This window comes from Suncus etruscus, chromosome 15, assembly GCF_024139225.1.
Source record: "Suncus etruscus isolate mSunEtr1 chromosome 15, mSunEtr1.pri.cur, whole genome shotgun sequence".
Lineage (NCBI taxonomy): Eukaryota > Metazoa > Chordata > Mammalia > Eulipotyphla > Soricidae > Suncus > Suncus etruscus.
The window spans coordinates 75,153,159-75,170,094 of record NC_064862.1 but is presented as its reverse complement, the minus strand read 5'-3'; the positions used below and the strand labels follow the sequence as shown (position 1 = coordinate 75,170,094).

General features: G+C 51.0%; 1 protein-coding gene across 1 annotated transcript; it reads right to left on the bottom strand.

The window, feature by feature from the left end:
• Positions 1-481: 481 nt before the first annotated feature.
• ACTL6B (actin like 6B) lies at positions 482-15,534 on the bottom strand. The gene is made up of 14 exons (XM_049789398.1): positions 15,434-15,534; positions 15,041-15,117; positions 14,743-14,908; positions 14,413-14,513; positions 6,940-7,037; positions 6,376-6,470; positions 6,199-6,305; positions 4,562-4,651; positions 4,375-4,436; positions 4,172-4,286; positions 3,980-4,060; positions 3,805-3,900; positions 3,506-3,592; positions 482-610 (listed from the first exon to the last, which is right to left on the bottom strand). The coding sequence occupies exons 1-14, from the start codon at positions 15,456-15,458 to the stop codon at positions 530-532; spliced, it is 1,281 nt and encodes a 426-aa protein (XP_049645355.1). The 5' UTR covers positions 15,459-15,534; the 3' UTR covers positions 482-529.
• Positions 15,535-16,936: the final 1,402 nt, after the last annotated feature.

Here is a 16,936-nt window from a genome sequence, read left to right as displayed (position 1 = left end):
ATCCCGGCATCCCATATGGTCCCCGAGCCTGCCAGGAGCGATTTCTGAGCGTAGAACCAGGAGTAACCCCTGAGCTCTGCCAGGTGTGACCCAAAAAACAAAAAACAACAAAAACCAGGCTCCGGCTACACCTTTTACCATGGAGTCACCGCATCGGCCTGACCTTCCCTGGACTCCCCGAACTCCCTCCCCACTTTCCAAGAGGCCAAACTGACAATTTCTCAAAACATTTTTACTCTTTTCAACCCAGAAACCTCTGAGTCTGAGAGGACGCGCCGAAGGGGCTTATTACACACAAAGTGGCTCAGAGCCATCGGTCGGCGGGGAGCTACGCGCTGCAGACCCGGGTTCGGTCCCCGCGCCCCCCCAGGGTCTCCTGAGCCCCCCAGGAGTCAGCCCTGAGCACCGCCAGGCGTGGGCCTCAAACTGACAAGCAAACAAATCAATAAAGAAGGAAGCGCCGGGTAGGAGAGAGAGAGGAGGAGGGACAGGGCAGGGGGGTTCGGGCTGCAGGGGTTCAGGGGCGCCCTCAGGGGCATTTCCGCTCTACGCATTGCTTTCCACCCTCTTCATACTCCTGCTTGGAGATCCACATCTGTTGGAAGGTGCCCTGTTGGCGAAAACATCAGGGTCAGGGGGCCCCACCCATGCATCCTTGCAGACTCTCTCCTCACTACCCTCCTGCTCCCTGTTGCAGTCACACCCCGCTTTTATTTCAGAGGTGAGTGCAGAGTCTGCTCTGGAGCTCAGTGCTTTTCTCCATGCACCCCAACCTGTTTCAGGCCCCACCCCACTCCAGTGCTGTGTTGAGGACCAGCTGGCTAGACTCTGGTGCTAAACCGGGGTCCTGGTTAGGGTAGGATCTTCTGTCCCGCGGGGTCCTATCCACCTACCACCATCTCACGGTTCTTACCCCTGATACCTTTGCGACATACCTCCCCCCTCACCACACACTCACTAGTTCTGGGTGGACAGATGATCCTATAGGTTTTGGGTCCTGCCCTTCTGCTCTCCGTGATGCCCCTGTCCCCAGTGTCTGTGCTCTGCACAGTGGTCACGTCCAGTGGGGGACTTCGGCACTGGTACCAGCTCCCTGCCTCGATCTCCATTTTCTGTCTAGATCTCTGGGAGTTCTGGATCCAGACACTCTCATCTTACTGACAGCTCTTAGTGGGGACCCTAGGGACTTTCTGTTCAGTCTGCCCACAAGTGCATTCACCTTCTTGCCCAGGAAGGAAACCTGGTCCAAATGGGCCCAAACTCAATGACACCACCCACACACGGGTCTTGGCCTAATATTAAATGAGATGTGCATAGAAATGTGTTTGCACGTGAAACTGAAGGCCCAGGCCAGCAAATAGAAGGTCAATGTGGTCCCAGAGTGAGAGGAGAGCAGGTAAGTGCCTGCCTTGCCATGCGGCCAAACCGAGGTCAATCTAGGGCACCATATAGCCCCTCCCAAGTATCACCAGCAGTGACACTTGAGCTTAGATTAAGCCCTAAGCATAATCGGGTGTGCCCCTCCTCCAAGAAAAAGTCAATTGTTGGGCCCGGAGAGATAGCACAGCGGCATTTGCCTTGCAAGCAGCCGATCCAGGACCAAAGGTGGTTGGTTCGAATCCCAGTGTCCCATATGGTCCCCCGTGCCTGCCAGGAGCTATTTCTGAGCAGACAGCCAGGAGTAACCCCTGAGCACCGCTGGGTGTGGCCCAAAAACCAAAAAAAAAAAAAAAAAAAAAAAAGAAAGAAAAAAAGAAAAAGTCAATTGTTACATAGGTCACAGGGAGGGCTAATATGTAGTCATACTGGAACAAGTGGGTTAAGGCACTTGCTGTGCATGTGGCTGACCCCAGTTCAACAACTTCTGAATATAAACTCAGAATATATACCCTAGATATATACTCTTCAAACTCCATCTCCTTGTTTCTTTGGATGTTTTGGAGCCATACCAGTGGTGCTCAGGTGTTACTCCTTACTCTTCACTCAGGAATCACTCTGGCAGGCTCAGGGATATTGGGGATTTAACCCAGGGTGGCTGTGTGCAAGGTCAGCACCCTCCCCATCATGCTATTGCTCTGTTTTTGTTTTGTTTTGTTTGGTTTGGTTTGGTTTTTGGGCCACACCCGGCAGTGCTCAGGGGTTACTCCTGTCTCTCTGCTCAGAAATAGCTCCTAGCAGGCTCGGGGGACCATATGGGACACCGGGATTCGAACCACCTTTGGTCCTGGATCGGCTGCTTGCAAGGCAAACACCACTGTGCTATCTCTCCGGCCCCCCCCCTTTTTTTTTGAGGGGGGGATTGGGTCACACCTCGTGGCGCTCAGGAGTTACTCCTGGCTTTGCGCTCAGAAGTCGCTACTGGAGGACTCCTGGAAGGACCATATAGGATGCCAGGATTTGAAACAGGGTCTGTCCTGTATTGGTCATGTGCAAGGTAAACGCCTTACCACTGTGCTATCACTCCAGTCCCTGTCTTGGACTTTTTTTTTTTTTTTTTTTTTTTTTTTTTTTGGTTTTTGGGCCACACCCGGTTGATGCTCAGGGGTTACTCCTGGCTATGTGCTCAGAAATCGCCCCTGGCTTGGGGGGGACCATATGGGACGCCGGGGGATCGAACCGCGGTCCTTCCTTGGCTAGCGCTTGCAAGGCAGACACCTTACCTCCAGCGCCACCTACCCGGCCCCATCTTTTTTTTTTTTTTTTTTTTTTTTTTTTTTTTTTTTTTTTTTTTTTTTTTTTTTTTTTTTTTTTTGTGGTTTTTGGGTCACACCCGGCAGTGCTCAGGGGTTACTCCTGGCTTCATGCTCAGAAATTGCTCCTGGCAGGCACGGGGGACCATATGGGACGCCGGGATTTGAACGGATGACCTTCTGCATGAAAGGCAAACGCCTTACCTCCATGCTATCTCTCCGGCCCCGACTTTTTTTAAGTGATTGGAACATTAGAAATTAAACACAGACCTCTGTTCTCTTAGACAGAGCTGCCTGGACCGTGATCAGAAGCTATAACCTAGGCATCATCCTTCCCAGCCATGGTCCCCTCTGCAGCCCCTCAACTCATACCCAAGACCTGCTCACTGCCCGTCGTCTGGTGTTCCCTTTGCTCTGTCCCCAAATTGTCCTCCTGTTTCCACCTGCCAAGCCCCTTCCATTAGATGTGTTCTCCCTTAAAGGAATCCCAATACTGTGCTGAGCCATCTCTGGACTATCCCTTGCATATGAAGGCCAGGCCATGTTGGGTATCTGTTCTCTTGCAGGCCTTTGGGGACTCTGGAACCAGGCTCCATTCACCCCACCTGCTCTCTCAGGGTCCCTACACCCTCTTCATGCTCAGTGACCTGCTGTCCAGTGTCCAGCACACCTGGGACCAGCCTATACACCATACCTTACTGTCTCCCTCTGCTGGGTACAGTGTGGCCACTCATGCCAGTCCTGCCCAGCCTTCTCTTCCCCTGAAACCTCTCTAGCTCCCTGGCGTATGCCTGTGGGGTGGCCCCACCCCTCACCAGCGAGGCCAGGATGGAGCCCCCGATCCAAGGGCTGAACTTGCGCTCCATCGTGCTGTTGCTGGCGATCAGCTTCAGCCGCATGCTCTGGGGGGTAGAAGGGGACACATGAGTCCTCAGGACTGGCGGGGGTGGGCGATTTGGGATGAGAACAAGCTTGGTTTCTGGGACTCTGGGTCCTGGGCATGCTTTGGGGAACAGAGCAGTGCACAGGGGTCCTGAGAACAGGCAAGGCTAGGTGGGCAGGAAGTGGACATTTGAGAGGTGGATGGGCTTGGTCTTGGGCGGTGGGCTTGTACCGGTGGTGTCTTCTGCGACAGCTCCCGATTAAGCCTATCGGTGAAGCCCTGGAGCAGTGTGTTCCCACCAGTGACAATGACACTGCCATACAGGCCCTGTGGCAAGGCAGGGAGAGGCGTGAGCCATGGGAACCGTTGCCCACAGCCCAGTGGGGAGGTTGGTGGCGGCTCTCACCGGGCGGATGTCAATGTCGCACATGCCAATGCTGGTGGTCACCACATGGCCCACACCGAGCATAGTGTTCCCGGACAGGCCCTGTGGACGCAGAGGTTGGACTTGGGGTGCTCTGCCCCCTTCCCTGGGATCCCCAGCTCCTCCCCATGCCCCAAACCGGATACAACTCCAGCACCCCCTGCCCTGGCCGACCTTGACATTGGAGGGGTCGAACAGGCCCTCTGGGATGCGCAAGCGCTCGGCACCATAGTCTGTGTTGTAGCCATTGGGCATCTCGTAGTGGACTGTGGGCATCTGTGCGGCTACCCTGGCGGAAAGGGAAAGGGGTACTCCAGGTGCTCCCAGAAATGAGGCCCCAACCCCCCCCCATCTGCCCCATTAGGAGCCCCACTCACTGCTCATCGTAGGGCGAGTCGGACACTTGCAGTACAGATGCCTGGAAATCTTGGATCACCTCCTGAGAACCGGGTCGGGAGTGAGGGCTGGGCTCCCTCCTCAGCACCCTGAATGTACCCCCTATTCAGGGCAAGGGATCTGGAGCTGGTAGGGGCAGGCCTGGGAGAATCCTTGGCAGGGACTCACGTTGCACATGTAGTTGTGCCAGGACTTGGAAACCTGGGGAAGCTTCTCCTTCTTCTTCCAGTTTGGGGGAGCACCTTCCCGTACGGGCTCCTGTGGGGGGCACAGCATGTCAACAACTTCCCAGGGCCACCCAAGACCCAACACTGCGGCTCAGGGACACACATGCTGCTGCCCTTCCCAGGGTCTGGAGGTAGATGGGGGGGACTCAGCTTGCTTCCCAATGTGCATGTAGTTTCAGTTTTATATTTTGGGCCACACCCAGCAATGCTCAGGGGTTACTTTTTTTTTTTTTTTTTGGTTTTTGGGGCCAGGGGTTACTCCTGGCTAAGTGCTCAGAAATTGCCCCTGGCTTGGGGGGACCATATGGGACGCCGGGAGATCGAACCGCGGTCCTTCCTTGGCTAGCGCTTGCAAGGCAGACACCTTATCTCTAGCGCCACCTCGCCAGCCCCACTCAGGGGTTACTCTTTTTTTTATTTTATTTATTTCTTTCTTTATTTATTTATTTTTCGTTTTTTGGGCCACACCCGGCGTTGCTCAGGGGTTATTCCTGGCTGTCTGCTCAGAAATAGCTCCTGGCAGGCACGGGGGACCATATGGGACACTGGGATTCGAACCAACCACCTTTGGTCCTGGATCGGTTGCTTGCAAGGCAAACACCGCTGTGCTATCTCTCCGGGCCCTCAGGGGTTACTCTTTTTTTTTTTTTTTTTTTTTTGGTTTTTGGGCCACACCCGTTTGACGCTCAGGGGTTACTCCTGGCTATGTGCTCAGAAATCGCCCCTGGCTTGGAGGGACCATATGGGACACCGGGGGATCGAACCGCGGTCCTTCCTTGGCTAGCGCTTGCAAGGCAGACACCTTACCTCCAGCGCCACCTACCCAGCCCCCAGGGGTTACTCTTGACTACACTCAAGGATCACTCCTGGCAGGCTTGGGGACCAAATGGGATGCCTGGGATCGAACCCGGGTGGGCCTCAAGTAAGGCAAGTGCCCTCCCGCTGTGCTATCACTCCAGTCCCCCAAATTCATATGTGGAGTGTATGATAGGAGCTGGTCCTCTGAGAGGCTCAGATTCAAGAACATGGAGGGCTGGAGACACCGTGGGAGGTCAGGATCCTCAGGGGACAGACCCCCCCCAGACCTTGACACATATGCCATCTATCCTCTGAGCAAAGGGGTCAGCAGAGGTGGGTTTTTTTTTTTTTTGTGTGGTTTTTGGGTCACACCCGGCAGTGCTCAGGGGTTACTCCTGGCTCCATGCTCAGAAATTGCTCCTGGCAGACACGGGGGACCATATGGGACACCGGGATTTGAACCGATGACCTTCTGCATGAAAGGCAAACGCCTTACCTCCATGCTATCTCTCCGGGCCCCAGCAGAGGTGTTTTTGGCTCCTGCTCCAGGTCACAGAGCTCGGGGCCCCAGAACTCACCCTGGCATTTCACACATCCACTAGCAGCAGTCTAAATGCCCTTGACCACATCCATTTCTGTCTGTCTGCCCAAATGCCGTGAGGGTGAATTGAGGAAACAGACCCAACATTCTGTGCGCCCTGGTACCGCCTCTCTGCCATGGCTCAGTGGGTGACCCTTGGGGAATGGGGGAGCCCAGACTCCTGGGGTGAGGGGTCCCACCTTGGCAGCAATCATGTAGGGTGGGATGATGTCAATGGCCATTTCCTGAAAGAGCTCCCGGCATTGCATGGAGATGAAGTCCCCAGCCAGGGGAGACTTGACAATGCCTGGAAAGAGGTGACCATCAGGCTCTGCACACTAGCACCCCCTTCTCCTCCCCCCCCCACCGCAGCCCACCTTGCTGCAACACATAGCCGTCATGCACAGGAATGGCCGTGGTGTGTGTGGCGCCGCTATCCAGTACCAGGCCTGTGGAGCGGCCATTTGCAAAGCTGACATGAGGGGCAGAGGTCAAAGAGGCAGAAAGCAGCAAAGAGTCATGGGGAGCAGGGGCTGGTCCATGTCACCCCCTGCTGTTACATCCAGCCAGTCCAAGTCCCACCCTACTCTCTCAAGAGCCACTTTCCTCTCATTCTAAGGCCTTTGGGCCACCCAGAAGAGAGTACACTCAGCCCCATCCATGCAGATAGGAAGGAAAAGTCTCAGTGCTGGACACCCAACCCCCAGGTCTGCCTCCTGCCAGGCCCAGCTTTGTCTGTAAGCCCAATTACTAGGCTGGGAAAAGGCAATGGTGGGCCCCACCCTGGGCCCCACGACAGAACACTCAGAGGGCCTTGGTATCAGGGAAGCATCTGTCCCCCACCCTAAAGACTTATCTCCTCCCAATCGGGCCCAGCCCGAGTCCAGGACACCAGGCACCCCACCCGGCTCTCCACCCAGCGGTCTGAACAGGGAGGATACGCAGTGAGCACCGCTGTCTTGCACAAGAAGAAGGCAGGAATGTTGTACTGCTCGAACATCAGCTCTGTCAGCTTCTCCCGCTTGGCCCGGGTGTTCCACTGGGGAGAAAGTGCAAGAGGGGAGCAGTCAGGAAGGGGGAGGCCCAGATCACACACCCACATCCCAAATCTGTAATGCATATTGCACACAGAGGCTGGGCCCTTCTCTCTGCGTGCAGAGAACCACTTAGAAAGTTGCTGTTGTTGTTGTTGGTGGTGGTGGTGGTGGTTTTGGGGCCACACCTGGTGATGCCCAGGGGTTACTCCAGGTTCTGCACTCAGGAATCACTCCTGGAGGATTCCATGGGATGCAGGGGATTGAATCTGGGGTGGCCACATGCAAGGGAAGCACCCTCTCCACTGTCCTATAGCACTGACCCTGGAGACCCACATAGGATGTGAAAATGATAAGGAAAGTGAAGGATCCCATTCCAAACACAGCTGGAGGAAACAAAACTCTGAGTGTGAACTGCCAGAGATAGCTCTAGCAGCTCTCACTACAACTGGAGCTAAGCCGAGCCTGGGACTCCTGGCCCAGTGCTCTTTTCAGACAACACAGGCACCTTCCAGCCTCCTACCATCATTTTTTCCCTGATTATTCCAGAGCTAAACAAGCTGGGAAAGAGGATTTCTGGATGAAAGTGGGGACTGAAACAATAGTGCAAACTTGTTTTGTTCTGCTTGTTTTTGTTTATTTTTTATTTTGGACACACTCAGCAGTGCTCAGGACTTCTGGCTCTTCATTAGGGGATCACTCCTGACAGGCTCAGGGAACCATATGGGGTGCCAGGATATAATCACAGGTTGGTCTCATGAAAAACACCTTCCATACTATGCTATCATTCTGGTGTACCAGTTATTCTCTTGAAATAATTTAGAACAGAGTCCAAGAAATTGTGGTGGATAGATAGTGGTAATCTAGTGATAGGTATTGTATGATGACATATTTTTTAAAAGCATGTAAACTGTTCCCCTAATGCAGTCTTGGGCTTAAGTCATAATATAGCAGGCAGCGCATATGCCTTGCACATGGTCAACCTAGGTTTGGTCTTCGGAGCCCCATATGGTCCCCTGCGCCCTCTGGGAGTGATTCCTGAATCAGTGTGGCAGTGTGGCCTGGAAACAAACAAGAACAATAACAACAAAAAAATATGGATTTTTGTGGTTGCTGTTTGTTTTGGTTCTCTGTCTCTCTGTCTGCCTGCCTGCCTGTCTGTCTGTCTGTCTGTCTCTCCCTCTCCCTCAGGCCATCCAAGGGTTTTCAGGGCTTGTTCCTGACTCTGTACTTAGGAGTCACTCCTGGCAGTGCTCATGAGACCATATGGGATGCCGGGGATCAAATCCAGGTCTTCAACATGCAAGACAAATACTCTACCCACTATGCTATCTCTCATATATAGTCCCAACATATATAGTCTTGGGGCCAGAGAGACAGCTCAATAGGGTGAGAGATGCTTTTCATGGGAGAACCCTTGGTTCTTTCCTTTGATCCTATCTGGTCCTCTGAGTAATACCTGAGGGCCAGAGAGATAGCACAGTGGTAAGGCGTTTGCCTTGGACGCAGAAGGACGGTAGTTTGAATCCCAGCATCCCATATGTTCCCCCCGAGCCTGCCAGGAGCGATTTCTGAGCATAGAGCCAGGAGTAACCCCTGAGCACTGCCAGGTGTGACCCCCCCAAAAGGATAAAATTTTATAAGCCAATGTGACATCTTTTTTTTTTTTTTTTTTTTTTTTTTGTGGTTTTTGGGTCACACCCGGCAGTGCTCAGGGGTTATTCCTGGCTCCAGGCTCAGAAATTGCTCCTGGCAGGCACGGGAGGACCATATATGGGACGCCGGGATTCGAACCGATGACCTCCTGCATGAGAGGCAAACGCCTTACCTCCATGCTATCTCTTCGGCCCCCCAATGTGACATCTTAAAATATCCCTGTAGGATTTATAGGATTATAAAGCACCATCAATGGGTGAAAGAAGAAAAACAGAATGTGGTACGCCTATTCAATGGATTATTACTCTAACATGAAAATAAAGTACAAACCATGACACAAAATGGATGAATCTTAAAAACAGTTTACTAGGGCCCGGAGAGATAGCACAGCGGTGTTAGCCTTGCAAGCAGCCGATCCAGGACCAAAGGTGGTTGGTTCGAATCCCGGTGTCCCATATGGTCCCCCGTGCCTGCCAGGAACCATTTCTGAGCAGACAGCCAGGAGTAACCCTTGAGCACCGCCGGGTGTGACCCAAAAACCAAAAACCAAAAAAAAAAAACAAAAAAAAAACCCAGTTTACTAAATGAAAGAAATGGATACAAAACATCACATGTTGTATGACCTAACTTATAGGCAAGATACAGTTTTATCTACAGGGCCAGAAAAACAACTGGATGACTGGAGGCAGGGAGAAAGGAGAAAAACTGCCTAGAGAAAGTGCATTTGTATCTGAGATGATGCAGATGATTGGGAAGTAAATAGAAGGGGCGGTCAGTCTTGTACCTAAAAGAATATATCTAATGCCACTGGAGTGTTAACATGAAAGGGGTTCATGTCATACTATGTGACTGCTTAGAGGCAAAGAGGAGACGCATTAAGTCCTCAAGGGCTGGGAAGAAGAAGAAAGGAGAAAATGCCAACAAGTTTTGGGGGCTGAAAATTAGAAAAGTAGGAGTCAAGAGACGAAACACAAGCGAGAATGTTGAATCCTAAGGCAGAAGTGGATTAACCTGGGTTAGATCGCAGGTTCCGCAGAGGAATCAGGAGTTGCTCCTTCCTGGTATCCCTGGAAATGGAGATGAAGGGAAACTTCAAGAAGGGGTTCAGGCTGTGCAGATCACAGTTATTCAAGACACCACAAACCCCCAGTTCCAGGCTCCTCCCTGAGTCCCTATAGAAGACTGGAAGTTTATTCTCTGGAGAGAGGGACTTGAGGGACTTGGAACCAGCAGAGGCTAGACTGCTGGGAGCGAGGACACTTGCTTAAACAGGAGACTTTGGCTGAGACACCAGCCCTGATCCCTCACTCAAGCCGAGAGCAAATGTATGTGGCCAGGCCCATCTCCCAGCTCTTTCCTGTGGATCAAATAAAAGGTTGGAAGCTTCCATTCTCAGAGGATGCCAGACAAACATCTGGAGACCAGCCTAGAATAAAGATGGACGACAAGCTATCATCCTGCAAACTTCCTATTATCTGTCAGCTCCCAAGCGGCTATCCAAGGATTGCAGAAATCTAAAATGAGAGAGGACGAGAGACCCTCCAAGGGAGGCAGGCAGAAAAAGGCAACTTGTAAGAATAAAGATGACTCTAATTTTCAGAGATATGAAAACTTCCAAAAACAAAACCAAAGTTAGGACCAGAGTGATAGTACAGTGGTTAAAAGAGCTTGCCTTTGAGGTGGTGGACCAGGATTTAATCTAGGCATCTCAAATGGACCCCAGAGCACCACCAGGCATGACTCCTGAGCTCAGAGCCAGGAGTAAGTCCTGAGCACTACCAGGTTTAGCCCCCAAACAAAACAAAAACAGACAACCCCCCAAAGTTAATAATAGGCTGTAAGTTAATAGACTAGTTTGTACTTAAAAAAGTTGGGGGTGAAGGTCATGACTCAGGTGGCACTTGCCCCTGTGTATGAGGTTCACATGTGAGCCATAGCACTGTACTGCAGTCCCCTGGCCCCAACATCACAAGACTTGGGCCCTACAACTAACCAAAATATCAGAATAAAATAAAGAGGAAAATTCATGGGATGCAAGGACCCCCTGAAAAATACAGGTGTGAAATATAATAGAAGGGTAGAAAAATAATGTTGGTGGAGTATCTAGAAATGAGGGGGACAAGTAAAGAGATTGTAAACATAAAAAGATAAGAAGATTATGGGGGGGCTGGAGAGATAGCACAGCGGTGGGCAGTAGGGCATTTGCCTTGCATGCAGCCAACCAGGAGGGACCCAGTTTGATTCCCAGCATCCCATATGGTCCCCCAGCCTGCCAAGGGCGATTTCTGAGTGCAGAGCCAGGAGTAACCCCTGAGCTCTGCCAGGTGTGGCCCAAAAACCAATCAATCAATAAAGTTTAAAGAAAAAAAAGTAAAGACAAAGAGGAGAGAGAGAGAGAGAGAGAGAGAGAGAGAGAGAGAGAGAGAGAGAGAGAGAGAGAGAGAGAGAGAGAGAGAGAGAGAGAGAGAGAAGAGATTATGGGGCTGGGCGAAAGTACAGTGGTTAGGACACTTGACTTGCACATAGTCAACAGGTTTAATCCTCAGCATCCCCTACAGTTCCTTCTACCCTGAGCCCTGCCAGGAATGATCCATGAGCACTACAGGTGTGTATCCTATTTAGGATTAGTTCAAAAAATACAAAATTCACATATAAGGATTTTTCCTAAAAAAGAGCACAGCTATCTGAATTAAATAGTAACTGCATTTTATTTCTGAATTGAAAGACAGGAGGTTTGTTTTGCAAGTTGAAGGGACATACTTACTGAGTGTGAACAGTAATGGGTGATACAAAACCAATATGATACTGTGAGAATAGAAAGAAGGTTAAAAAATTAAAGCGCATGATCTGAGGTCCAGGTTCAATCTCTGATACCATATGGGCCCACAAAACATTTCCAGAAGCAACCCCTGAATATCAAGTCAGGAGTAACCTCTAAGAACCGTCAGGTGTGATCTCCAAACATATATATGCATATATATGTATCTGTACATATATATATATATATACACACACCCACATATATAATGTGACATTATAGAATACTGAGGATAAAATGAAAAGTCTTAAAAGAAAAAGTGCTTTAAGTAATCAGAGAGTCAGAAAGATGGTCCAGGGCTGGAGAGATAGCATGGAGGTAAGGTGTTTGTCTTGCATGCAGAAGGACAGTGATTCAAATCCCAGCATCCCATAAGGTCCCCTGAGCCTGTCGGGAGCGATTTCTGAGTGTAGAGCCAGGAGTAATTCCTGAGCACTGCCAGGTGTGACCCAAAAACAAAACAAAACAAAAAAAAAGAAAAAAAGAAAATTGGTCCAACCCTATGCCTGAGGTTCAGTCCTCAGCACTTGGTCTTCCAAGTACCACTGAGAGTGTTTCCTGAACACCAACCAAGCTGAGAGTAGCCTTTGGGCACTGTTGGAACCCAAATCAAACTACTGAATTACTGAATTAAATGGTTTCTATCCCTTGGTGGCAATAGAAAAGGGCCTTCAAGACTTTGAAGATAAAGGATTTCCAACCGCCAGTGTTATAATTTAAGGTTAGACATGACATGTATCAACATTTTTATTTTCCTTTTCTTCTCTCTCTCTCCCTCCCTTTCTCTCTCTCTTCTCCCCTCCCTCTTCCCTTCTCTTTCTCTCTCTCTTGTTTTTGGAACACACTTGGCAGCGCTGAGAGATTATTCTTTTTTTTTTTTTTTTTGGCTTTTGGGCCACACTCGGCGATGCCCAGGGGTTACTCCTGGCTGTCTGCTTAGAAATAGCTCCTGGCAGGCACGGGGGACCATATGGGACACTAGGATTTGAACCAACCACCTTTGGTCCTGGATCGGCTGCTTGCAAGGCAAACACTGCTGTGGTATCTCTCCGGGCCCTAGAGGTTATTCTGGGCTCTGCACTCAGAAATCACTCCTGGCAGGCACAAGGGACCATAGGGGATGCTGGTGTTTGAATCACAGTCCATCCTGGATCAGCTGCTTGCAAGGCAAACGCCAAACCACTGTGCTATCTCTCTGACCCTTCCATGACCTTTAACACAGTATTTGGAGGATATGCTTTATTTTATTTTATTTTTTTACTTTTTTTTGGGGGGGGTCCACACCCGGTGGCACTTAGGGGTTACTCCTGGCTCTGCACTCAGAACTCACTCCTGGCAGGCATGGGGGAACGTCTGGAATGCCGGGATTCAAACCACCCTCTGTCCTGGGTTGGCTGTGTGCAAGGCAAACACTCTACCACGGTGGTATCTCTCTGGCCCCAGAATCTGCTTTATTAAAGCAAGGAAATAAATGAAGAAAAGCAATCATGAGATAAAGGTAGATAACAGGGAGTGGAGCAAAGGAATTCCCTAAAATGGCACACTTTGACGTCTAGATGTAGTTATGTCTTTTTTTAGAAGACATTAATCTAAAGTAGGCTCCTAAAAATTCCTTCAAGATGATAAAATTAATAATAGAAGAGCTAAGAGAAGTTATTATTTGGAAAAAGACATTACAAATAAATCAACAGGTGAAAATATAGAGTAGTGTTAAGTAGATTGAAAATTAAACAAAATAAAAGCCAAGATTGATTTGAGTTTCAGAAAACACAAAGATTTGCACAGGAAAGGAAAAAAAGCCATAATTTATTGCCTGGCTCAGGCCTTATCAACAAGTATAATAATGAACATAAGCACTAAATATAAATATTTAAGAACCCTAAAATATAAATGAGGGAAAAGAGAAATGTGTGTTATGTGGGAGAGGGAGGGAAAAATCCACATACTCATCTTCTAGGTTTCTTATATTAAGACATAGTTTCTTCTTTCTTTCTTCTTCTTTTTTTTGGGGGTGGGTCACACCCAGCAGCGCTCAGGGGTTACTCCTGGCTTGGGCTCAGAAACCGCTTCTGGCAGCCACAGGGGACTATATGGTATGCTGGGATTCAAACTACCGTCTGTCCTGGGTCGGCCACATGCAAGGCAAATGCCCTACCACTGTGCTATCTCTCCAGCTCCTCATATCTTTCTATTACTAAATGCTCACTCTTCGTTTTTGCTGAAAAACCTTTAAATAATACCTAGAGTAAACAAAATAAATTCCACAAAGGGCAAACTAAATGTGATATTTAGAGGTAGGAAAGGAAATGACAAAAAGAAACACTAAAGGAGAAATAGCAGTGTTCCAGGGGTGTGGCTCAGTGGTAGAACCTTTGTCTTGTAAACATGAAATCTTGAGTCAGTCTCCAGCACTGCAAGAGAGAGCAAGGGAAGGAAGGGAGAGAGGGGGGGGGGGAGAGAGAGAGAGACAGACAGAGAGAGAGAGAGAGAGAGAGAGAGAGAGAGAGAGAGAGAGAATGGAAGAAGGAGGGGGTATGATGCTAGTTTTCTTTATATACTTTACAAAAAGCAAATTAATCAAATAAGATAAATAATATCTAATTATGAACTTAGGAAGTCAAGGGGCTGATTATTGAGCTTTACATGCATGAAGTTCTGGGTTAGATTCCAATCACCAATAAATAGATGAATAAAAGTTTACAAAGGACTTGAGAGATGATGGATGAGAGGAAATGGTGGGAGCTAGTGGAGTGAGGCAGCACAGAGATTAAATATGGGAGCCTAGGTAGGTGGAGGTAACAGCGAAGTGGCAAAAACTAGGGGTAGAGACTGAGGGCAGTGGTTTTGGGGGAGAGGAGGGGCCCAAACTCAGAGCTGTGCCAGAACTGGGTAAGTAAGGCACTTACCGGGGCCTCAGACATGAGTACTGGGTGCAGATTCGGCTCGGATTTGACGTGTTTGCTGTATGTATGGTCCAGGATGGCCCGGAAGCACTCCCAGTCCTCGACTAGGATCGCCCGGAGTCCAGTGTGCAGAAATGAGGGTGGGCAGGCGCACAGGAGGAGACGGGGAGGAGACCAAGTAGAAAGACCAGGTGCAGGGCAGGGGCAGGAAGACCACCTTCAGGGGCCATCCCCCCTTCCCACGAATCCCTGGGCTAGGAGCCATGAAGGAGGATCCCAGGGCGTACGGTACTATGTGCCTGGGAGTGGGGTGGTGAAAAAGGGGTCCCTTACTCATGCCATTCTTGAGGGGCGACATAACCTCGGCCCCGTCCCGGGGCACGTGCAGGGCATTGGTGTCGATGTGGAAGATCTTCCCTTTCTTCTCTTTTTCCCCCTCCAGCTCCAGCCCGCCTCCCTCCTCAGCAGCCAGCAGGCCCACGGTGGTGGGGAAGTCCGCCTTGGAAGGGGCAGCAGAGATCAACGTCCTGCACCCCTCTTGAGGGAGGTCCCCTCCCATAAAGGTGCTGCTCTCTTGGGCTAGGAGCACCCCAAGTCCGGGAGCACCAAAGAGCCGGGAGATGCTACTCACCTTGGGACAATCTTCCCCAGCATAGCCAGCGCGGACCGAGAAGGAGCCGATGTCAAAGACCAACGCCCCCACCTCATCTGTGCGGGGAGCCAGGAGATTGAGGGGGGTGTCTCCTCTGCCCAACTCTCTCCCCGGAGGTGCCACTTTCAGAGGCAGGCAGGTGGATCGCGCCCCGGGTCGGTCCAGGTACCCTTCTAGCCCAAGGCCTGCTTGTGACTTGGGTCTGGAGTTGATGGCCCAGAGGTGAAAGATTGGGGTCTGGGCACAGGCATCTGCCCGAAGCTCTCGAGGAGTCCGTGACAAGCCCGGGGTGCCCCGATCTTTGTGTCTCGAGGCTTCGGGGTGCAGAGATCGCTCCAGGCCAGGGAAACCCAGAGCCCCAAGCCCGCTCACCTCCACCGTAGACGCCCCCGCTCATAGTGCTCCGGCGCGGCTGCTCGCGGCCCGAGGGCGGCGGCGGGATCAGCACCGACGCGGCCGGACAGCTCCCGGGATCCCGGGCGGGGCGGGGCGGGGCGGTGAGCAGCCAATCACAGGACCGTATCCCCGCCCCCAACGGCGCCGCTGATTGGCTATGAGGAGAGACAATAACCCAGTCGGGGGCCGCGGCGTTAAAGGGACCGGCGACTTCATGTCCTAGAGGCAGGAGGGGGCTCCCCGGTGGGCCGGCCTGGGAGGTGGAGGACATCTGGGGCTCCAAAGAATTGGGGACCCCGTGCACTCGGACATCAGGACCCTGCAGATGGAGATGGGGATGTAGGTGAAGGCATCAAGGCATCATCGCTGGCTCCTGAGCAAGGTTTCTGCCCATCCCGACCAGAGGAAATGACAGGAGAGGGAGGAAAGGAGAGCAGGAAGGCAGTAGGCAAAAGGGTTGTCTTTATCTTCTTGCCCTTCCTACCCACCCTTATCCTCCCAATGGCCTCTCCTTGGGCCCAGCTGCCTGAGCCTTAAGACCCTAGCACGTATTCCCTCTCTTTATCTTCTCTTTCCCGGAAGAGGTGATGGGGAAACGGGTTTTCTATTCATAGGCTCTTAAGATCCCTCAGGACCCCTGGCACGCAGCCACCCTACCTCCACAGTGGTTTTGAAGCCAGAATAAAGGACAGCTCCTGACAGCCCACTGCTGAGTGCGCAGGTATATCTTTCAGTCACATATTCATCTATATATACGTACAAGCAGAAACCTGTGCAGGTGTCTCCCACCTGCTTGGTCACTACCACTCAAGACCCTCTGCTCCCCGGGTGCCCACCCTGGAAGACCCTCAGATCGTCCCTGGCCCAAGGACAGAGGGTTCAAACTGGCTTATGGTCACTCGCGAAGAAAGAGCCACTTTGCCTGCCCAAGGTTGATTCCAAGTCCTTGCTTGGCTCCTGAAACTCAAGGGGTTCAGCTTCAGCTAGCCAAGAGAGTTGGTTAAGGAGACACAACATCAAAACATTCCTCAGGGAGCCAGGCCAGGCTCTCTCAGTTGGATGAATGAGCTCCAGGCCTTGGGGCATCTGCCTTTCTTTGTGCAAGGCTGAGGTGAGGATGGAAAGAATGCTGAGGGTCAGTTGATTTTGCTCCCGGCTTCAACTCTCTCCTCATTTTGGAGGGAGGAAGTTGAAATCACGTTCAGATTGCTCACAGGCTATTTCTGGCTCTGTTCATGTTGTGGTGGGGACTATATACGGTGAACTGGGTCCTTAGGGTACAAGGCAAGTACTTTCTCCACTTTCCTTTTTCTCATCACATTTAGAAATCACTTCGACTGTAAGTTCACCTTGTCTACTCCTCCTATCCTCCCATACTAGGTGGGTCTGGGCTGGGAGAAACCCAGGAGATCTGTAATTTAGTCCCTGAATTTGGTTGCAGGTTCCCCCATGGAGACAAGGCCCCATCTCAGGTGACAT